The sequence below is a fragment of the Drosophila obscura genome, unplaced genomic scaffold, assembly GCF_018151105.1.
Source record: "Drosophila obscura isolate BZ-5 IFL unplaced genomic scaffold, ASM1815110v1 contig_186, whole genome shotgun sequence".
Taxonomy (NCBI): domain Eukaryota; kingdom Metazoa; phylum Arthropoda; class Insecta; order Diptera; family Drosophilidae; genus Drosophila; species Drosophila obscura.
The window spans coordinates 7646641-7668931 of NW_024542774.1; the positions used below are offsets into that span (position 1 = coordinate 7646641).

The 22291-nt window shown below is 49.1% G+C and overlaps 6 protein-coding genes across 7 annotated transcripts; 5 read left to right on the forward strand and 1 right to left on the reverse strand.

Moving 5' to 3' along the window:
• The first annotated feature begins 84 nt into the window (after positions 1 to 84).
• LOC111076678 (SET domain-containing protein SmydA-8) lies at positions 85 to 1886 on the forward strand. The gene is made up of 4 exons (XM_022370564.2): positions 85 to 126; positions 192 to 258; positions 340 to 1603; positions 1664 to 1886. The coding sequence occupies exons 2-4, from the start codon at positions 206 to 208 to the stop codon at positions 1814 to 1816; spliced, it is 1470 nt and encodes a 489-aa protein (XP_022226256.1). The 5' UTR covers positions 85 to 126; positions 192 to 205; the 3' UTR covers positions 1817 to 1886.
• Positions 1887 to 2053: 167 nt separating this feature from the next.
• LOC111076677 (SET domain-containing protein SmydA-8) lies at positions 2054 to 3792 on the forward strand. Of its 2 annotated transcripts, none has more exons than XM_022370563.2 (4): positions 2054 to 2156; positions 2213 to 2341; positions 2415 to 3555; positions 3614 to 3792. In XM_022370563.2, exons 1-4 carry the CDS (start codon positions 2092 to 2094, stop codon positions 3782 to 3784), a joined length of 1506 nt encoding a protein of 501 aa, XP_022226255.2. In that variant the 5' UTR covers positions 2054 to 2091; the 3' UTR covers positions 3785 to 3792. The 2 variants fall into 2 exon arrangements, with proteins under 2 accessions (XP_022226255.2, XP_041448982.1); XM_041593048.1 differs by lacking the exon at positions 3614 to 3792 and having other exon boundaries at positions 2415 to 2961; positions 3098 to 3216.
• A 1243-nt stretch (positions 3793 to 5035) lies between these two features.
• LOC121403804 (sodium channel protein Nach) lies at positions 5036 to 7084 on the forward strand. The gene is made up of 6 exons (XM_041593180.1): positions 5036 to 5727; positions 5781 to 5877; positions 5945 to 6048; positions 6111 to 6189; positions 6409 to 6763; positions 6849 to 7084. The coding sequence occupies exons 1-6, from the start codon at positions 5036 to 5038 to the stop codon at positions 7082 to 7084; spliced, it is 1563 nt and encodes a 520-aa protein (XP_041449114.1).
• A 52-nt stretch (positions 7085 to 7136) lies between these two features.
• Positions 7137 to 10404, forward strand: LOC111076675 (protein brown). The gene is made up of 7 exons (XM_022370559.2): positions 7137 to 7755; positions 7833 to 8065; positions 8117 to 8697; positions 8758 to 8952; positions 9017 to 9122; positions 9191 to 9749; positions 9813 to 10404. Exons 1-7 carry the CDS (start codon positions 7605 to 7607, stop codon positions 9998 to 10000), a joined length of 2013 nt encoding a protein of 670 aa, XP_022226251.2. The 5' UTR covers positions 7137 to 7604; the 3' UTR covers positions 10001 to 10404.
• LOC111076674 lies at positions 9991 to 14342 on the reverse strand. Its single transcript, XM_022370558.2, has 9 exons — positions 14040 to 14342; positions 13775 to 13847; positions 12630 to 13714; positions 12425 to 12559; positions 12222 to 12356; positions 12094 to 12155; positions 11421 to 12028; positions 11196 to 11356; positions 9991 to 11134 (listed from the first exon to the last, which is right to left on the reverse strand). Exons 2-9 carry the CDS (start codon positions 13844 to 13846, stop codon positions 10534 to 10536), a joined length of 2859 nt encoding a protein of 952 aa, XP_022226250.2. The 5' UTR covers position 13847; positions 14040 to 14342; the 3' UTR covers positions 9991 to 10533.
• Positions 14343 to 14620: 278 nt separating this feature from the next.
• Positions 14621 to 18539, forward strand: LOC111076697 (GTP-binding protein ypt5). Its single transcript, XM_022370588.2, has 3 exons — positions 14621 to 14989; positions 16076 to 16209; positions 17402 to 18539. The coding sequence occupies exons 1-3, from the start codon at positions 14947 to 14949 to the stop codon at positions 18008 to 18010; spliced, it is 786 nt and encodes a 261-aa protein (XP_022226280.1). The 5' UTR covers positions 14621 to 14946; the 3' UTR covers positions 18011 to 18539.
• The last annotated feature ends 3752 nt before the right edge of the window (positions 18540 to 22291 follow it).

Genomic DNA, 22291 nt, shown 5'->3' on the forward strand with positions numbered 1-22291 from the left:
GGGCATAAGTAGTACTACTCGTGAGAAGGGAAGCTCCTCGCGAGCATCTCATCGATGTATATTTATAATTGCCGCTCCTCCATTTTATGGCGGCGCTCAGTCGGTCAGTGGCGGCATCAGCTTTGGGTGAGTACCTTGCCACGTACTGCGTCCGCTGGGCACTGAATTGAATAGTTTTTCTTGCTCCGCAGACAACACGTAATCGATGCAAGACTTCAGCGAAAAGATTCAGCAGGCGCACAATGAGAAGCTGGGCAGGTGCATACCAAACAATACCCCATACCCATACCCAGTCGGTACATACATATATAAAACAGATTTAATTTGCATTCCATTCAGGCATCTGGTGGCCAACATGAACATCGATGCTGGCGAAACGTTGCTGGAGGAGCGGCCGCTGCTGGTCGCCCCACACTGGGAGTGCGGCCAGATGAAATGCGCCCAGTGCATGCAGGAGTCGTATGTGATGTGCCGCCGTTGCCAGGTGTTTCCCCTCTGTATGGACTGCAGCCAGCACAGTGACTTCGAGTGCGAGTTCTTTGCCAGTGGCGCGGGAAGCAGAATTTGCAAGGATCTGCTGGTGAAGAACTATGGAATATGTGGGTTGCTGAAGCTGCTGCTGCTGCTCGAGGATCCAGCCACACGGGCCGACTGCCAGACGCTCGTCGAGCGGACCGTGCAGCTGGAGGACTATCGCGATGGCGAGGGCATGTGGCAGGAGCACGAGGAGCAAGTGGTGCGCCCGCTGCTGGCCAGTGGACTGGCTGAGGCCATGCCCACGCAGCAGTTGACAGCGGACGTGCTGCATGCCCACTGCATACGCATTGATTGCAACGCCTTCGAAGTGACTGGCCGCGATGGCGAGACCTTGAAGGGCGTCTACGTGTGCGGCGCTGGCCTGCCCCATCACTGTGTGCCCAACACGGTTGTGGCCCTCGACGAGCAGTTCAACATGAAGCTGTACGCAGCCGTGCCCCTGAATGACGGCGATGTAATCTACAACTCCTACACGAATCCACTGATGGGCACCAGCCAGCGACAGCATCAGCTGCGCCTCAGCCGCCACCTGGACTGCACCTGCTCTCGCTGCCAGGATGCCACAGAAATGGGCACCCACATGAGCAGCATGAAGTGCCGAGAATGCTCCGCAGGCTTCGCCATCTGCGAGATTGGTCCAGATGGTAGTGGGGATTGGCGTTGCTTGGACTGCAATGCTCTTCTGCCAGCTGCCGATGTCCATGAGCTGCTGGCCGAGGCGGGCGGCGCCCTGGTGGAGGCCAAGGGTGACCTTCAAGTCTACGAATCTCTGCTGGTGCGCTACAAGCAGCTCCTCCATCCCAATCACTTTCTGCTGCTGGACATCAAACAGAATATTGCCAGCATTCTGAGAGCAGCAGCGCTGATGAACTCCATGGAGCAGCCCTGCAAGAAACTCCTCGCCCGCCGCGTCGAGCTGTGCTCCGATCTCCTGCCGGTCTGTCGCGCAGTTGTTCCCGGCCTCTCTAAGCTCTACGCCATTGCACTCTTCGAGTATTTGCTGTCGCTTGTGGAGCTCATAGAACTGCAGTTTGCCGAGAGCGATCTGACCAAGAAGGAATATGCGGTTGGTAGTTCTCCTCTTGTGTGCGTCACCTCCTCCATCCAGCATTTAATTTCGTTTCAGGCTCAACTGAGGATTGGCAGTCAGGCGGCCAAGGAGGCGCTCGATATGCTACGCTTTGAGCCGGAGAACTCAGCCGAGGGATATCTCACCGATCGGATCTCCATGGAACTAGAGCGAATCGATTCTGATTTAATGAAGTATGGCGGCCGGTAGTTAGCATCAGCGACGAACTGCATGTAAATTTAAAATAAAATAAATTAGATTAGACCAAATTTAAGTGGAAAGAATGTTTTTCTCGTGGCAGTGTGCACTGCCAGTGCACTTACGGACCGATACGGTTCAACGTTTGGTGGGTTTGGGGGAATCATTGACCAAGAAATAAATAAAGAATCGAAACGCCTTTTAATTAAAAATAACTCGCGACAGCACAGCCACTCGAGCACTGCCAGTATGCCAAAGTTAGCCAAAGGGAACGGAAGGGATAGACAATGGCTGCAGTCTCCGACGATTTTGCCAAGAAATGCGAACTGAAGCACAACGAGACGCTGGGCAGGTGGGGCACAAATTGGTCCGCTAATCCATTCCCAATACTCACGCCGATCCTTTTAGGTTTGTGGTCGCCCGATCTAGTCTCAGCGCTGGAGAAACTGTACTCCTGGAGCAGCCCGTTGTGGTCCTGCCCCACATTGGCGACAGACGCTGTTCCAAGTGCTTCAAGCTGACCGACAGCTTCTGCAGGTAGGTCGAGTTACCCGATTCCCGATTACTCCACCGATTCTGCAGCAGCATGGCTTATGTAAGTTTTGTTTAGTCAGTGCCGACTCCTGGTCTTGTGCGAGGACTGCGCTGGCCACGATGAGCGCGACTGCCAGCGTCTGAAGGAGCTGCAGCTGTCGGATGAGCAAGTGCAGCTGTTGCAGCAGAAGGTCAACACAGAGGTGCAGCCGGCACTTGCGTGTCTGCTGCTGGGTGAACACCAGCACAGCAAGCCCCTGTACGAAGAAATGTCCCAGATGGAGAACCATTTGGAGGCCAGGCGAGGCACAGCCATATGGAAAAGCCACCAGGCGCATGCCTACGCACCGCTGGAGGCGACTGGTGTGCTGAGGCAGCTTCACAGCGGCTCAGGCAATGCAGTGGATGAGATCCTGGTGCAGAGGCTCTTGGGGATACTGGATGTCAATGTGTACGAGATACGCGCCCCGGAGCAGGGCGGCGCCATGCGGGGACTGTACCGAAGAGCGGCTCTCTTCGCGCACAGTTGCATGCCCAACCTGGAGACGGCCATCGATGATGAGAGGCGCATCAAGGTCTTTGCGAATCGCCAAATAGCAGCCGGAGAAACCCTCTACATCTGCTACACCAGTGTGCTGCTGGGCAACGAGGAGCGGCGCCATATTCTTAAGACGGGAAAGTGCTTCGACTGCCGCTGTGCACGCTGCCAGGATCCCACCGAGCTGGGCACTCACATGAGCAGCTTCATCTGCAATAGCTGTGCCTGCTCCGGTGGCTACATAGTGCGTCAGCCTGAAACGGGCACCTGGCAGTGTCTCCTCAATGCGGAGCACACACTGAAGTCGGAGTTTGTGTCCAACATGTTGGAGAGAGCCAAGGAGGAGATCTTCCATGCCCGTGGGGACATCTATCGGCTGGAATTGCTGCTGGTCAAGATGAGCCGGCTTCTCCATGGCAACCATTACCTGATGCTGGATCTGAAGCAGAACATTGCCTCGGTGCTCCGTCAGATTCTTCAGAATATGGCCCACTGTCCCAGCAGGAAGGTTTACGAGCGTAAAATTCGTGTGTGCCAAGAGCTTTTGCTGGTGCTGAAGGTTGTGGCTCCGGGCATCTCTCGGCTAAAGGCCATTGCTCTCTACGAATTGGCCAACACGCAGGCGGAACTGGCCAGAAAGCTCTACAGTGAGCAGGAGCACAGCTCTAGGCAGCTACTGGTAGGTCAAATCAAAATTTTGTAGAGTATAGCCAACAAATATGCTTCTTTTTTTGTAGGCGGAACTGAAGCAGACTGAGATTATGATGCGAGAAGCCCTACGTATGCTTCTGTTCGAGCCCGTGGCCACTCCAGAGGGACAAATGTCGCGCAGCATGCTGCGGGAGCTCAAGGAGCTGCAGAATGACATCAAACTTCTGCAGGATCCAAGCGATGATGTAGTGAACTAATAACAACTTTGTTGGTAACCAGAGGTAATAACAGTATCCCCCCCCCCCCCCCCCCCCCCCCCAACATTTAAGGGTTTTTTTTTGGTTTTTTTTCATTTTTCCCCCCGCCCCCCCCCCCCCCCGGGGGGCCCCGGCCCCCCTGTGCCCCCCCTCTTCAACGTTTGATGCCGGTATCCCCGCCCCCCGCTCCATACCGCCAAACACATATTATCCGCACCAAACGGACGCTGCCCCCCCTCGAAAATTACGGACCCTTCCCTGCACGACCTTGTAACATAATGAGACTCCCCATGACCGCGGGGTCCAAACCACCACACGAAATGGGTGTGGAAGAGGCCGGTTATTATTAGTTTGTCCCTTATTGGAACAGAACAAATCGTTCCCCACTCTGGGCTCTATTTGGGGGCTAGTGGTTAAACACAAAGATAAAAAGACCAAAGTCCGACACCCCCCCAAACAAACATGATATTAAATACCCCAGGCAAATTGAACAAAACTAATTTGATTAAATATTCCCGTAAACACTGGCGATATTTTGCACCTCCCCCTACCTGAGCACGACGCAAAACTAGAATCGGCCCCCTAGCGTAACGTGGGGGCCGTGCCGGCAAGTCACGAAGTACGATAGTTGGAATGATGATGATCGATAGTTGGAATGCGATGCCATCTCAGTTTGACCCCCCTGACTCTGAACTGTGCGCTGCAGCCCGGTAAAAAGAACATAAAAGAATTACACAAACCGTTTTTTCATTTAATTTGATTTCGTCTCTAACATTGCAAATACCAAAACATTTGAACACGGAGTCTTTTTCCGCAGCAATAGCTATAATCAGCCTTGGTGTACAGCAATATGCCTCCGCAGTGCACTTTCTCTAGCTGTTGCACGCAAATCTTTGCCACCAGTTGGAGGAGTATATTTTGCGCCAAACAACACATCACAAGGTATTGCAAACCTGCATGCACGCTATGAGGTGTTGCTAGTAGATGTTGGGCTATAAGCTCTAGGTGCTGGTGCGCACCTTTAATCGTTTCCTGGCGTAGCAACACGGACGACCCCTGCTCGCCTGCGGAATTATTGCTGGCGATAAGAAATCGAACCCTTTTGTTGAACCAATTAATGCATTGCTTTGTTCGTTGAAAGTTTTATCGGAGGGCTGATGGCCATTGTCATAAATCGCTAATGGAAGTCCAGCTGGATTCACATTTGAATAAAAGCCCTCGCGCATTAGCTTGCAATATTATTTGGTCAGCATGGACAGCCGACAGTTGTGGGCCTGGCTAAGGCGGTTCTCTGCTCGGACGTGGAAGAGGCTGCTGGCCTGGCTACCAGCAGTCCTAGACTTCTTTAAGAGCTACAGCAACCGACTACGAGAGATGGCTGAAATAGCCGGAGCCGAAACTGGCGTGTTGGCAATCAGTCTAATAGTTAACCGGCAGCTGCACACCTTGGAGAGGACCCTCTGGCTGGTGGTCGTCCTGAGCAGTATCTACGCCGCTATTATGCTCAGCGGCCTGCAGTACGAGCGGTACCTCAACTCCCCCACTGTCATATCGGTGGACCGAGACTATCGTGGCTGGAATGGCTCGTTGCCGGCAGTCACCCTGTGCTACTACGATCACATAGACTCGTTCAAGGCGAACGAGTACATTCAGGATGCGTGGAACGTGTCCATTATTGACGAGGACTACTTCTACTTTATGGACTTTATGTATGCGGTGGTCAATTCCACGGCCAGCAACTACGCGGAGCTGGCCAAGTTTGCGGAGGACGAGCGCTTCGACCAGATTGATCTGTACGAACTGATACAGCAGGTGGATCGGCCCTTCGAGCAGGTCATCAGCAGCTTCGATGCCAACTTCAAGGTCCATGTCCAGATGGTGATGACAGAGCGCGGCTCCTGCTATGCCATCAACTCGCCCATGTCTTCGGTGCTCAGCGGAAAGTAAGTAAGGGACAAGAAAAGATAATATTAAGGGATTAAATTTCCGTTCACAGACCCATCGTCTATGAGGATATGGAACAGCCGCTCTCCTGTCAGTACGGCAAGCAGCAGTGCTACATTCGAATGGACCTGTACGAGAGCACGGGCGTGGTAAGATCACACAATGACTGACTCTATTGAGACTGCATCTAAGTTGGCGTTGGCTATCACCTTCCAGCTGGACGTGCACTCGCCGTATGAGGTATCCGCAACAGAGGCGAACATTGTGGCGCTGCACAAATCCGATGAGATAACGGCCTCGTTCAAGGTGCTCGAGACGGTGTAAGTAGACCAAACATCTAGACACCATAGAGAGATTGATTTATATGCTAACTTACGGCTAGGGCGTCGAAAAATCTCCACCAACTGAGCGTGGCACAGCGCAAATGCGTGTTCAACAACGAGGAGACATCCAATCTGGAGGTAACCCTGACCACTGTGGGCTATAGAATCATTGCCCTATCGTTTCGCTTCAGCAAGAAAACAATTTTCGCAATTCAAAAACAAATTAATGCGCGTGAAACGAAGTGTGCAATATTCCCATAGAAATATTTATTAATATTATTTTTTATAGAATTATTCTTATAACGGGCAGCCTTGTTTATGCCTTCTCTTATCATAGATATGCTTATCTTTCTGTAGATCTATAGCAAATCTCTTTGCCTGGCTCGCTGTCGGGCTGTGATGGCACTGGAGATGTGCAATTGTGTGCCCTTCTTCTACCAGTTTGTGGAGGGGCCTGGCTGCAATCCGGCGGGATTCGAGTGCCTGCTGGACTTCAAGTGGCCCATCTGGGCCCTGCACATCTGCAAGTGTCCCTCGACGTGCACGGAGATTGAGTACACCATGCAAACGGTGAAGAAGAGCTCGTGGGGCGTAAAGAATAACGACGAGGTGGCCAGCAGTGAGACGGCTACCTCCAGCTTCCGTTGGGACCTGATTCCGCCCAAGGTGCGTTTGCGTCGTGATGTTGTCTATAGCTTTGAGGATCTCATTGGTGGGTGCCGATTGCCAGTGCCAGTGCCAGTGCACAGTCGAATCGAATGTTTCTGAGCGAATTGTTTTTCTCCTTCCATTCGCAGTGTCCTTTGGCGGCGCCTTGGCCTTCTTCGTGGGCGTCAGTGTGCTGGGTCTGGTGGAGATGGGCCATGTGCTGCTCCACAACATGATCCTAGATATTTCCATTCTGATCCGCTGGATCTACGCTCAGGCTAGACGACACAGAGCCAGCCATAGAGCGGTAGCGGAGGCGTCTAAAGAGCAGCGTCTCTCGTTGGCCGACACCGCGGAACTGCCGCCGTTTGACTATGTGAATTGATAGGCGACAATTAGCTTGCCATCATAATGCGGTCAAAAGTTTAATGTTACCCGCCATGTGTTCCGTTATGAGGGCGGTTTGGTTTTGGACTGGTTTTGGGGCCATATATGCTGGGGGTAGAAAACGTTGTAGCCGGCATAGACATTGCCCAGTTGCCGCTTAGTCTTCGACGCGAACAGTTGTATGTGATCTCCATCCGTACCAGCTCGGAACTCTCTCTCTCTTGGTGCCGTGATTTACAGACAGATTTAAGGTTTCTCCCCCGCGAATGAAAGATTGAAGGTGTGACCGCGTACCCGCCGACAGATATGCAAATACATTGTGTGCTACAGTTCCTGACATAAGATAAGATAAAGTGCTGGCTGCCATTCCATTCCATCCTCGAGCGAGCGATAAGCCTGGCCGGGATTAGTGAATGCTGGATGCAGCAGACAAGTCAAATATAAATATACAAAGAGCCCAATTCGAAACGAAACGAGACCCATTCTTATCCGTCCATTGAACTCTGCTGGCTGTTTGAATGAACGTGTCGGAGCCACAGCAGCCGCAGGGCCCGTCCCTGTGCCTGGAGTGGAAGCATCTCAACTACTATGTGCCCGCCCAGGAGCAGAGCAACTACAGCTTCTGGAACGAGTGCCGCAAGAAGCGCGAGCTGAGGATACTCCAAGATGGTAAGGCCACTACTCCGCCAGTGTGGGAATGGGACTGATTTGCGGTGTTCTGGTGGGGGGTTGTGTCATCATTGCAGCCAGCGGCCACATGAAGACCGGCGACCTCATCGCCATATTGGGCGGTTCGGGGGCTGGAAAAACCACATTGCTGGCGGCAATTTCCCAACGATTGCGGGGTAACCTAACCGGGGATGTGGTTTTGAACGGAATGGCCATGGAGCGGAATCAGATGACGCGTATCTCCAGCTTTCTGCCGCAGTTTGAGATCAATCTTAAAACCTTTACGGCCTACGAGCATCTCTACTTTATGGTAGGTCCTTTTCCCTCTTGACAATTTCACTTTCATTGAATCTTTGATCAGTCGCACTTCAAGATGCATCGTCGCACCACCAAGGCGGAAAAGCGCCAGCGTGTGGTGGATTTATTGCTGGCTGTGGGCCTCAGGGACTCCGCCCACACCCGAATCCAAGAGCTGTCCGGGGGGGAGCGGAAGCGCCTCAGCCTGGCCGAGGAGCTTATCACGGATCCCATCTTTTTGTTCTGCGACGAACCCACTACGGGCCTGGACAGCTTCAGTGCCTACTCGGTGATCAAGACGCTGCGCCATCTGTGCACCCGGCGGCGCATAACCAAGCACTCGCTGAGCCAGGTATACGGCGAGGACTCCTTCGAAACGCCCAGTGGCGAGAGCAGCGGCTGCAGCTCCATCGAAATGGAGATTGTGGCCAAATCGCATGAGAGCCTGCTGAAGGGTATGCGGGATCTGCCCACGCTGAGCCTGCTCAACAGCAGCCCGAACGGGACGCACAAGAAGGCGGCCATTTGCTCCATCCACCAGCCCACGTCGGACATCTTTGAGCTGTTCACCCACATTATCCTGATGGATGGCGGACGAATTGTCTACCAGGGCCGAACCGAACAGGCAGCCAAGTTCTTTACAGAGTGAGCATCCGTCGCTCATTTTGCACAGCTTCCCTGATTCCTGATTTTACTCTGCTGTAGTCTGGGCTATGAGCTCCCGCTGAACTGCAATCCTGCCGACTTCTATCTTAAGACGCTGGCGGACAATGAGGGGGCGAAGAATGCGGGCGCCATACTGCGAGCTAGGTACGAGCACGATACGGATGGACTCTACAGCGGCAGTTGGCTGCTGGCCCGCAGCTACAGCGGCGATTACCTGAAGCAAATGCAGAGTTTGTGAGTGGCACCCTAAGAGGGCTATATATTGGCAGGGTTTGGTTTAATTGTACAACGATTCCAGCAAGAAGATACGTTGGGCATACCAGGTCTATCTGCTGATGGTTCGCTTCATGACCGAAGATCTGCGGAATATCAAAAGTGGCCTCATTGGCTTTGGCTTTTTCATGGTGCGTATGTCGATCCTCCCCTCCTCCTCCCGCAAGCAATTGTAATGCATGTGTGGGAATTATTTCAGATCACCTCCGTGACGCTCTCGCTGATGTACTCCGGCATTGCTGGCTTGACGCAGCGCACCGTGCAGGATGTGGGGGGCTCCATATTCATGCTGAGCACCGAGATGATCTTCACGTTCAGCTATGGCGTCACCTACATATTTCCAGCCGCCCTGCCCATCATACGGCGGGAGGTGGGCGAGGGCACCTACAGCCTGTCCGCCTACTATGTGGCTCTGGTGCTGTCCTTTGTGCCGGTGGCATTCTTCAAGGGCTACGTCTTCCTGTCGGTTATCTATGCCTCCATCTACTATACGCGTGGCTTTCTGCTCTACCTGTACATGGGTCTTCTGATGAGTCTCTCTGCCGTGGCCGCCGTGGGCTATGGCGTCTTCCTCTCCAGCCTCTTTGAGTCGGACAAAATGGCATCGGAGTGTGCGGCGCCATTCGATTTGATCTTCCTGCTATTCGGTGGCACCTATATGAATGTGGACACGTGGCCGGGGGTCAAGTACTTGTCGCTCTTCTTCTACTCCAATGAGGCGCTGATGTACAAGTTCTGGATTGACATTGACACCATTGGTGAGGGGGCATACCATTGGATTTCATTCACAGAACATTTCTTTAGGATTCTCTTTGTTTTAGATTGCCCCGTCAACGAGGATCATCCGTGCGTAAAGAGCGGAATGGAAGTGCTACAGCAGGCCTCCTATCGCACCGCCGACTACACCTACTGGCTGGACTGTTTCAGTCTCCTGCTGGTGGCCGTGGTCTTTCACATCGTCTCGTTCGGCCTCGTGCGGCGCTACATCCATCGCAGTGGTTACTATTGATTGATTGATCGTGGGGGACTTTTTATTTATCCAATTTCATTTTAAATCTTTACAATCATTGACTCGGCACTTCATTTTTGAGGCTGAGCTGGTTAAAATTTGTATAATTTAAGCACAAACTGCTGATGGGTTTACTTTACGTACGTATCTAAGCCTAAAACTTCGGAGGAAAATATTGCATGGATCGAGGAGCGAGGGTCGCCTAAAATAAATCCCATAATTGTGTCGTTAATCTTAGTTGAATTTGTAACTAATTTGTGAACAAGAAACGAGTTCCGGGCGAGCCTAGTGGTGGGCTGGATGCGATCTAAAAGACGCATATATAGGATACATTTTACAATCAATTCAAAGGGTTGTCTGCCTGCCATTCATGATGCACTTGCAATTAAATAAATTAAGCTAAAACAACCAAAAAAAAGTTAATAATAATGCAAGCACAATTCACCAGGGAATATTCTGCTTGCATTGTCCATAAATCGGGGTGTTCCATTACCCCATTTATCTTTCAACAAATATCTCCTACTGATGTTACATTAGCTGTCAAAGGAAATCTGCCGCTTGGCCTTGACCCCAGAACTGTGGCTGCTGTTGGGTGGTACCTGGAACTTCCGAGCCGAGCCGTTGCTGCCGCCTCCGTAGTAGGGACTAATGTTGCGCTGATCCTTGCCCGTGAAATTCTTCTGCGCCGATCGCCGCAGCTCACCGTCCACGTTCTCGCGCAGCGCTAGGCCGCCCAAATTGCTCTTGGAGGAGCTGTTTTGCAATGCTGGATTGGGTCTGATGGGCTGCTGCTGCTCCTTACTGAACAGATCCTCGGAAATGCGATCCATCAGACTGGACTGGGTGTCTGTGCAGGCGGTGGTCTGACTCATACCAAACGTGTCGATCGAGTTCTCGCTGCCAAACAAGTTGTGAATGGAGTGCGAAGTCTGCTGAGAGATCGACTGCTGCGAGGAGCAGCTGGTGGCCTGCGAGAGCAATAGCTTGCGCTGGGCAAACTCCTCGGGTCCAATGTACCCGGACAGTCGTGTGCTCGACAGTCGCTTGGCCTCGCTCTCCTGACTCCGGGCGTTCATGTAAACGTCATCGGAATTCTTTCCTACTATCACACTGTAGGCAAACTTCTTGGCCAATCTGAAAGGGAAAACAAATTTTCAATAAACATGAAAACCACTGAGGGCTAGCCTGAACCTACCGCAGCAGTGTCTCGCTGTTGCTGGTCGTCTGTCCCAAGTAGAACTCCTGGAAGATTCGCTTCACAACGCGCGTCAGGTCCGCAGCAAGCTGGCGGAAACTCTCGTGCTTCGACGTGATCTTCTTCTCCTGCAAAGCTTGCGACACGGCCCATAGAAGTTTCTGCACAAAAAAAAGAGTCGAATGTGAGTAATACGAATCAAAGACGGCCTTCAATTTGTCCCACCTTGCGCTGGTTATCCGTCATGCTGCTGTTGGGCGTGCCACTCATCTCGGAGTGCGCCCGCTGCAGTTTGTGCAGAAGCGGCGTGCCGATGGACGAACAGGTGGCCAGGTTACTGCTGCTGCCGCTTAGTCCTAGACCGAGGCGGGCATTGCTGCCAGACGCAGACACAGTTGACTGCAGCACCCTCTGCTGATGTGCTGCTGTGGAGGAACCAGCTCCAATACAAAAGCTCTGACTCTTGATCTTTAGGGCACGCGGCGTCAGGCCACTGGCACCGCTGCTGTCAACACGGAACAGTTTCCTGCTCTGGCTAGCCAGCTCCGCATCCTCATCGTCGCAGGCATTGCGCTTCCGCTTGAGCAGCGTCTCCAGGTGATTGCTGCTGCTGCTGCCCTGGTGGTCGGGCGAGAAGAGAGCACGCTTCGATTTCTCCACTCGATTGGCGATCTCCGGCTTGAATATTGGCTTGGGCGGCATCAATTGTTGCTGGAGCGTCTTGGCTGGACTTTGGAAAAGTGCGCGCTTGGAGGTTTCCCTCGAGGGTCCTGGCTTGATGAGATCGGTGCGACAGAGTCGTTTGCGCGCCGACGAAGTTGGCGTTTTGCGTGCTAAACCACAAAAATTATGAAATACATTTTGGTTCACATTTCGCTTATCTTATCTTCAAGCATACCTTTCTTCTTGCTGCCGGGCGTTTTCCTTTTGGGTGTGGCCTTCCTTTTGTTGCGCACTTTTCTGTAAGGCAAAATCAAATTTATAAGGAACTTCCACAAGGCGCCATAAGGCACTCAAGCAACTCACTTTGTGTCCAGTAAGATTTGCGGTCCTATAGAGCTGTTCAACTTGAGGGAATTCGTGGCCAGATTTGCAGATGAAAAAATGGCCCGTCGCTTGGCCAGATGACTGAGACGATTGCCAGGCGATTGGGTGAGCATTCTATAAAGTTTGAGGAATTTCACAAATTACATAAGTTTACAAAATCCAATTATGATTTTCAAACTCACTTCATGCGCATGTTACGCTTCTTGGCGCTCGATGGGGAGCGTACATACGACGTTGCCGTCTCCACGCCCACATAGCGATCCACGACGGACATACTGAGGTATTCATTTTGTTCGGCAGCCTTGTTCAGATTGTAACTAACCAGAGGGAGAACAGAAAATAATTACATAAATTCTTCCATTATTCAGAGCTTTGATGGTTACTCACCTCAGTCCATGTTGCCTCACGCCCAACACCTCGCGCCAGCCCATATTCTGTGCATCAGACAGGCTGTGCGTGGGCTTGAACAAGGAGGAGCTGTTGCTGATGTCGCTTTCCGCAATGCTGGCCACTGAGGTGGAGGGCTCTTGACAGAGAAAGTTGAGAACCTGTTCCTTCATGCCCAGCACCGTTGTGATCACATCCAAATCGGGGGTGGTGACAGTCGGTGGCGGCCGTACGCCCTGCAGGCAGCGTCGTATCCTTCGATAAAGTTCCCGCTCGCGTCGGCAGTTTTCAAGAAAATGAGAGCGCGGGTCATTAGCGTTGAGTTGAGAGGTGGAGGCATCCTGTGTCTGCTCGTCCACAAAACTCGACTCTGTTGGGGCAGTGAGAGATCTGCGGGCACGAACATCGCTTACACATTGCGACTCCTCCAGGACCTCGGGCAGATCCTCGAGAGTTCTTGCCTGGGCTTTGTAGGGCACTTGATCACCGTTTTCCGCATCATCGTCGCTGTCCGCAAAGAGATCTGGCGAGCGTTCGTTGTTGTATTTATGTTGTGAGGTATTCAGAGAGGTTTCCAGCACAGTGGGTAGTCGTGGATCGGCAGTGGAGGGACCTGGCTGCTCCTCCTCCTCCGCAGGTCTCTCAGTCAGACTTTTGATTTTGCCATCGAAGCTTAGGCAGCTGCTGTCTGTCGTTGTGGTCGTGACTGCTGTTTCGGCTGTGACTGACACAGCCATGTCCACAGCATTGCAGCTATTATCCTCCATTAGGGTGTCGTAGAATCTGGGAAAGACAATCCTTCCCGGGGACGGCCGTTGAACCGATGAGGCCTGTAATTCTGGCAGTTTTAGCTCCTGCAGTTGGGAGCCATACAAACGCTTATTAACCTGGCCGTAGGGGCTGTCGCCAAAGCCACGGAATTGTGACTCTTGGCTGCCCTTATTATTGCTTGGCGGCGTATCCGTTGCTGGTGTTGGATAAGCCAGGACGGGCTCATTGCTCAGTGGTTTTGGTTTCATTAGATATGGCAGATTCATATGCTCCTCGTCAGATATGTGTCCCTCATTGTTTTCACTGAGCGAAGACTGGAAAAACACGGGAAATTTAATGAAAATTCTCATAGAGAAAAGCTATTTTTTGCATACCCCGCTTCCTGTAGACGGTTCCGATTCATAACTATTGTTAATTTTGTGCCTCAAAGAGTTGCTGGCTGCCATTCTTTAATAAGAAAAAATATATTTTATTGTTGTAGTACTGTCTGTGGAGGCACGCGGCATTATGTACAGGCTCGCTCCACTTTTTGGAGCTCATAATCCGAACGAAAATGAAAGCAGAAGCACACAAAAAAGCCGCTGACTCTCGATTTGTCGGTTATCTGTGGTGCATCAATCAGGCTGAAAGTGCATTTACCTTTTGGAAATGTGGCACTTTTTCCCCAGGTGTGTGGGAAAATTCGGCACTTCACTAAAACTGGCCAAGCAAAAAACGCGCGTAGATGATGAAGTTGTGCGCGCATTTAGTGCGGTCGAGTCGCACGCAATCACACCTTCTGCCTATATCCAAATGTGCGTGCGACTTTTCTTGATCTTAGTTCATCTTAATAATAGTATTCACAAGTTAGTTTATGTGTTTAATTGTGTTTTTAAAAGTTGGTAGCGTGAACATCTGCCTCTGCAGCGAGATTTTGGCGGTGGTGCTAACGCGTCGCTGAAATGCCACTAGTGATGGGCGATATTTTAAAGTGGGCAAGAGCATTCATTTTAGTTCATTGTGAATGATATGAGGCTGAAATGATTATAAAATCGGGTTAAAAACTATATATAAACTAATTCTTATTTATTTACTTGCATATATACATAAATTAGTGTACTAAAAAGAAAAACTAATTCAATTTCAACATATCTGCTACAAGCAGCAAAATCCTCCTTGCGAATAAAATATCGCTATTACTATCGGTGAGGCTTGCAGCCCTGCGAAACAGCTGATTTGCGTATAACAACAAACAAGGCCTTAAAATTTATTTAAACTTTTATCTTTGGCACTGGTACAGCGCGTTCGACTCCAAAATCCCCCCCAAGTGCGATAAACCCACACCAACAGACTGTACTCGCTCGCCAGCTACACAACTTTAGTGATTTGAAGCCTTCATATAGAGTACATCGTAGATCAAGTGATTCTGTGACCTGTTGGAGGCTTAAGAACGCGCCCAGTGGCCTGTTGTGATTAGTAATAACAACTAAGCAATTTTGACTAAATCAAGGCAGACGTCACCCTCTCACTCTCTGCCATGCGAGTCGATTGATTGCTCTCCCCGAAGATGCGCGGAATTGAGGGCAAAGTTGTGGTGCTTGGATCGCGAGGTAAGAGCAAATTTGCATTGCAATTCGATTTAATGGCTCTGGAATTTCATTCATAAGAAGGCGGCCTAGCCGACGATCCGTAGATTGCACGTAATTTCAGAAATTGTAAGGTGATAAGCAGCAGCGGCAGCACCAGCATACCCTGGGTGAATCGATAAGCGTCAGCCTTGAACTGCTCCCACAATCGGGTTAATAATGGGGCATGGGATGGTGGATCGTCTCTCTGCAGGCATTGTCCGGGCTAAAAAGGAGGCGTGTCTGGCAGTCAGTCAGGGTGTCTGGTCGGAAATATTCTTATCTGAGCAGCAGAAGCTGTGGATGCACGCTAAATTGAACAGTCAGAAAAGCTAGCGCAAAGGGAGAGATAACAGAGCCAATGATAAGTTTGTATGCCAACTAACGATAGCAGCGCAAAGTTTTGAAGAGTAGTTTCCCATTATTACACATGATTTCTACGAATCCGCAAAGTGGTTCCCATTCGCCAGCCTCTACTGTAGCCGATTTTGCAAACATTTTCAGTTTGCTTTGGCTGTTTTTCGTTCGTTCGACTGGCCGCCTGCGTCTAATCGGCTGTTGTAATGCTAATATTTAAATTGCTGAAGGCCATGCAAAGTTCACTAAGTCATGTACATATGTGCATGAGTATATTTGTATACGTATGTACGCTGTACAGATGTGTATGCTTTATCCAGTTGTGACTGCTGTCATTGATTCATCTGGGGTTCTTTTCTAGTGACAACTGTTCTTCCCTGAGCCTAGTTGTGATTCATCTGCATATTCATCCAGATGCAAAGCGGGGGTACAGTCAGGGCGGGAGATTCTCAAGTGCAAGTGCATGTGCATTTCGGACAAAGAAAGGTTGTTGTGGGGTGGTGGGGGCACTCTGGTGCGGTTTCCTTATCATTGTTTACCACCTTGCGAGGGTGCTACGTCTCAAAAATAACTACGCTCTATGTTTTTGTTTACTCTGCCATGACGAATCAGCGGACAATATATGCGTGCGCTGCGAATTGTCCATGATAAGACTCTTTGGTGTTATATTCGTATCATATGGAGGTCTTAATTTTCAAATGTTTGTCGTTACAGGCGTGGGCAAGACGCGTTTGGTCATCCGATACATCAAGAACACACAGCACCGCAGCGAGAGCGAGGTGCCGACCATAGCCGTCTCCTTCTTCACGTGCAACATCATCTTGGACGAGGTCAAAATCAAATTGCAAGTGCGTACCATCACCGAACAGAATACCTAACACCGACCCCACATCCCTTTCATGGCCTCCACACAACTGGTGGAATGTGGCCGTAAAAAAGCCGAAAGCCAAAGGAATTTTTCCTCGGCCCTACGCCCACTAATCCTATTTGCTTGCTGAATCCCCGGAACGGTTGGGGGCACACGCTAATCGGGGCTTATGCTTCCACTGCCCCTGGCCCTGGGCACTGTCCCTGTTACCCCTGCTCGGTCATTTTATTTGTTTTTTTTATTTTGCAATTTCTGCGTCCACTGCACTTTGTCTGTTATTTGTTTTTTTTAGCTCACTTTCTTTTTTTTATAGTTTATTGATAAGCTAAGCGCGAGCATCGGCGGTCAGCAGCAACAGCAGTTTTCCCCCCATTGTGATAGGGCTGCCACCCCTTCTTCTGCCATATTTACTCTCGGGTGATTCCGTTTTTATACGCAGCCATATAACAATGGAAGCTGCAATAACTAGAGAGAGCTCCCCTGCACACTCGCGACTGGGCTGTACCCTAAAAAGGGGAGAGGATTTTAACCCAAAGATAAATGTGGAATTTAATTCCGTTAAGTGGGTGTTTTTCGGTGTGAGATAGATAAAATCCTCTCTTTATAGTCTAGACCTTAGAGTAAATCATTAATTGGGAAAGTTGTTGTGCGAAACTTTTTGGTGCCACAATTCCCATCTTTAATACATTTTGTAGGTGTCCCTTTTTTTCAACAAATCCCCATTTTCTTTATTTTGAAGAGCGGGACTAGTCAAATCCAACAACCGTGCAGAAATACCCGTCTGAGAACCATAAGAATGAATACATAATGGAATATAGTTTTGTGTTGTATTCTTGTATGTTTTTTGTGGATTTGTGGAGGTCTTTGTCTCGCTTTGCGGCTCCCCTGTGCTTCGATTCAGTTTCGACAATGAACATGTCGTTGCCCCAAATTTTTATGAAGATTTGAATGGGCGAGAGGGCACAAAGAGGACCGGGACCCGGGACCTGGGACCCACAACTGAAGTGCACATTCCACAATCCTCCAGATGATTGTTATTGCTGTGGGAGCGCGAGGGCATAAAGAGCACAATTGCAGAATAAACGCAGAGTGACTGAATGACTCAATTAAAGTTCAAGTCACGGGCGAACTCAAATCATTCAACAACTCAACCATTTGTCCATCTCTTGCAGATCTGGGACACCGCTGGCCAGGAGCGCTACCGGGCCGTGGCACCCATGTACTATCGGAATGCAAATGCCGCCATTCTGGTTTTTGATCTGACGCAGTATAAGACGTTTACGGAAATCAAGTCGTGGATACAGGAGCTGCATCGCAATGTCCAGGATCCGATGATACTGACGCTGGTGGGCAATAAGATGGACATGCAGGCGCAGCGTGCCGTCTCCCGCGACGAGGCCTTCCTGTTTGCCACCTCCATTGGGGCCACCTACTTTGAGACTTCCACCGAAACGGATCAGGGCCTGGAGCAGGTCTTCCTCTCGACGGCCTTGGGTATGGTGCGTCTCGCCGACGAGGGCAAGAGCCATTCGCTGCGCTCATTCGAGTCCACCGATTCACTGGCCTACACCAACACCAACACTGCCTTTAGTCACACTGTGGCCGCCTTGGCTCGGAGTCCGGGCAATGCTGCTTTTCGACTGCCGTACGTGGACATCGGCGTGGCCGTCGAGGGCGAGGATGTGAAAACGAATGGAGTCGGCCGTCTGGAGACGCCACCCTGGAGCATCGAGCACATAGCCCTCGGCGAGGTGGAGAGGCCCAGCTGGTGCTGCTATTAAGCGGCACCCGCGACTGTTATCAAAGAACCAACAATGTGATGTTAACAAAATCCGAATTACTTTAGTTCGAATATGTTTACCAATGGCTATCGCTATCCCATCCCAATAACAGCAAAGAAATACCCGAAAATGGCTTGAAGCTATACCTACTGTTAAACACACTGATTAGGCTAGAGGGAGAGAGAGCGGAGCTGCTTGATCCATTGACAAGGCGCCTGGAATATCCGCTTCATCTTCATCTTAATCTTAATGCTAGATCCTAAGCGTATTCAGCAATCGCCGTATGCATATTATTTATAACTAAACGAGTGAATAAGATCATTTGACCTTGCAACCAAAAATATACAACCACCAACAACAAGCAAACACAAAGGGAACACACACATATACACACACCCACACAAACACACCAACTAATTCATGTACAAAGCAATTTTTATACAGCATGCATACAACAAAAAGAAACGAATAATAAGAAACATACTAAACACCGATGCGTATACAATATAAATATAGATGTGAAAATGTATTTAACGTGCTCTGTCATTTTCGGGGGCACGCCCCGCCTCGCTTTGCTTGGGGGGTTCGTCGCTTGGGGTTGGAGCAATGCAAATGCATTAACTTGGCCATTAACGCGGCAACTTAACGTGTAATTGGAATTTAATGCTCCCATAATAAAGCCAAGGGTTACAATTGTATTGGTTCATGCTTCTAGTGCCAGAGCATTAAGTTCCTTGTGGGGGAGCGACCAGGAGCGTGACCAGCTATTATTATTAACCCCTGTGCGGCACAACTACTGAGTTTGAGACTTTCTTGTGTAGATACTTTGGTGCTCTCACAAATCGATTTCTGATTACCTTTCTTTGCAAATAATTTAAAGTTCGTTTCAAATACAACTGTTTCTATTTTTGTAATGGATTATGACAGGTTTAATCATCAATTTGTTATTAAAATTTGTTGTTTAAGATTGATTTTTGCCTGCTGACACTGATTGATTGATAGAAAATCAATGAATGCCTTTAGGCATATCGGAGCCATCCATTTGTATTCGCCCAAACCAATGTTACAATTCGATTTCCCTACACAGCTCAAACCACCCACCTAAATTCGAATCCAAGGCCCAGCGAAAGGTTAAATTGAATGGTTAAATGTACTCATAAGTCAAGCAAGTTGGGGCCCAAGTCGGAAAGGCCACACCACCACCACCACCACCACCACCACCGAGACAATGGGCAGAATGGCGCAAGTTCATAAAGCCAGAACTGAAGGCAACTTTAACGATTAGCTAATATACATAACTTATGGTCAGTTGAATCCTTATGTATAAATAATATGTGTAATTTAGCGTGAGGCGCCAACAAAAAACCATCCACGAAAGACCAAAAACTCATTCAAGTGTCATCAACACATTTACCAGGCAGCTGGCTTTTGGCTCCTGTGTCCTGGGCCCTGCGGTGTCTGGAATGCTCTAGCTAAGCCTGAAACTGGAGCTGGACTTGGGGGGGGGATCTATTGTGGTTCAGTCAGCTCATTGATTTGCCATTAGGGGACAGTAAATGAGTGCGGGAGCCACAATACACCACTCGTTCGTTTGTCTCTGGGCTTGAGCACTCAACCGGAAGTGATGGCAGCACACGCGCACACGTGTGTTTATGTAGATGTCTGCCAGATACGAATATCCTTGACTTATACCTTCCCTACACTACAACAAGCCAGATATCTCAACATCTTGGCTTGTGCACACACACACACACACACACACACACAAATTGTCCCCTAATGGTGTTTAGACGGCTTAATGATGTAGAAATGCATCAATGTAATCAAGGTGAGGCAACATCTGCAGGAGCGGCAGCAGCTTAGAACCGAACAGTTTGCAGGCCCTTTGACCAAACCATTGTGGTTTTGTCTGCAGCCTGGTTAACCGCATTTTGGATATCCTAACAAATTGCTAACTTTATTCGCATGTCAGTTGAACTAATAGGCCAGCATGCTCTACCAAATTATCCATTAGCACTCTGACAGTTTGGCCAGGAATTACACTCTGATTGCACACAAATAAGACTGTTGGTTAGCTACTTCATACATACATATATTTGTATCAATGATTTAACAGTAATTTATGATTTTAAAGCAATTTGTGTGACATTACAAAATGTATGTACATTGTAAACACGTTGTGTCTGGCAGGGGCTTCCATTGGTGTAGTGTCGTGTCGGGAATGTCCAAGTACTACAAAAACTAACCCATCCTTAATTGGCATCGTACAGTTTTAGCATGAACACATGTATGTACATATGTTCCATCCATAAGTTTTAATATTCATGAAAGACATTTTTCGCTAACTGTTTTTTTAAGTCTATTATTTTGGGATTTTACGCGATTCGTTGGCTATATTTTTAATCCGCTTGACTAACTAGCGCTACAGACTATGAGCCCCCATTTATTTTCCATATTTTAGGGATTGTTTTTAATACCTCCTGATTGCTGGCATCAGTCGGGGGCAGGTCAGGGCAGGGCAGGACACGGACACTCGAATATTTGTGTATGACCCATGCATATAAATTGTATTACATGTCCGCTCTGGCATATTTACGAGCCTATCCATAGGTATGCACAGATACTCGTACCACATATGTATTTATAAACATATTTGTGTGTGTGTGTATGTTGGCCAGCGTTTGAATATCAAATCTGCTAAAGTTCCCAGAGCCACATAAAATGCACACACATATGCACAAATCAAGTATGCAAACGAACAAATGTCGATGTGTGTGTGCGAGGTGTTTGTGTCCTATGAACAATTCCCTTTATGCTCCGATCCCCCGAAGCAGCCATCGCAGCAGCTATCGTTGTGGCCATCGCCATTGCCATTGCCATTGCCATCGACATCGAATCCTGTCGAAGCCGGTCATGCAAATAATTTTGAATATTTAACAAGCGCTTCGGCTATGTACGATGCTCGGTACTGCAGCAGCTCAGCGCGTGTTCACGCTTTCGATTCATACTTTATGGGCATTCCCCACTCTCTCTCTCTCTCTCTCTCACTGTGTGTAGGAGTGGCAGAAATAGTGTATGTGTGTGTGTGTGTGTATGTATGGCTTGGTCGTGTCAACTTTTTGACATTATTACAAAATTTGATGGAACTTCTAATGACCTCAGCAGCCATGAATAGAAGTGCATAGACAATTTGTATTTCCGCAACAACTGTGCTGTAATTTTCGTGTCAATATCCATCGACAAAGGGCTAACAAATTGAGTTCGCCCCCCGATAATGTTTATTTCGATTCAACTCGTGTCTGTTTATTTTTCGTGCAATTTATTTTGTAACAAGTTTACCTTCTCCGAAATCAAACCAAACCCAATCCAAACCAAACCAAACCCTGCAGCTCAAATCAAAGTGTTGTGCTCAATCGAATTGCTCTAGCAAAATTGAATTGTCCCGCATATGTACCTTTACCTTTACATATGCATGTATGTACATTTACTTGTCTATTTTGTGTATATAATTTCAATTGAATATTCATTGCAATTCTTTTCGGTGCCAGGCCAAATAATGGAGCTACGAATGGATTGGCCATTTAGTCAATTGATCAAATTAAAAACCATTTAAAAATGAAACACACTGGGGGCCTGGCCCCCGTTTAAATCAACAAACAGTGCAAATTTAAAAATTTCAACAGCTTTAGTCCTTGTTATACTTGTGCTGTTGCTGATTCTATTGCTGGAAATTGCTTGAATGCCAAGTTAGCCGAGTTGAGTCGAAGCTGGCCAGAGCTGGTGGCTGAAAGCAATGCAGCGACATGGAAAATACCACAGCAGAGAATGCATGGACACACAGGCAGGCCAGGGACAGAGACGGAGACGGAGACAGGGACAGAGACAGGAGATGGCAGGATGAAGGTTGGGGATGAAGATGAAGATGGAGGCGCTGCGGGCAAGTCGTTTGAATGTCGTTCTCGTCTCTGTCTCAAGCTCAAATCCCAAATGCATAGACAGCCGCTTCTGATGCTGGCTGCACAAAAAGGCAATTCCAGACACGGGAAAAAGGGAGTGTCCCCAAAGGGGCTGGCTCGGAAAACGCAATCCAAATGCAATTTAATGTCATTTTAATTGAGCTGCCTGGCGAGTGTCGCCCAGTGTCTCGACGAATTTCCTGAAAAAATGCGACTCCCATATACCGCATGCTCAAAAGGGTTTTCGTTTTCCCCCCGAGTCTACCACGCCTCCAGTTATTTATGGGACAAACACAAATACGAGAAACACTATTTGATTTGCATT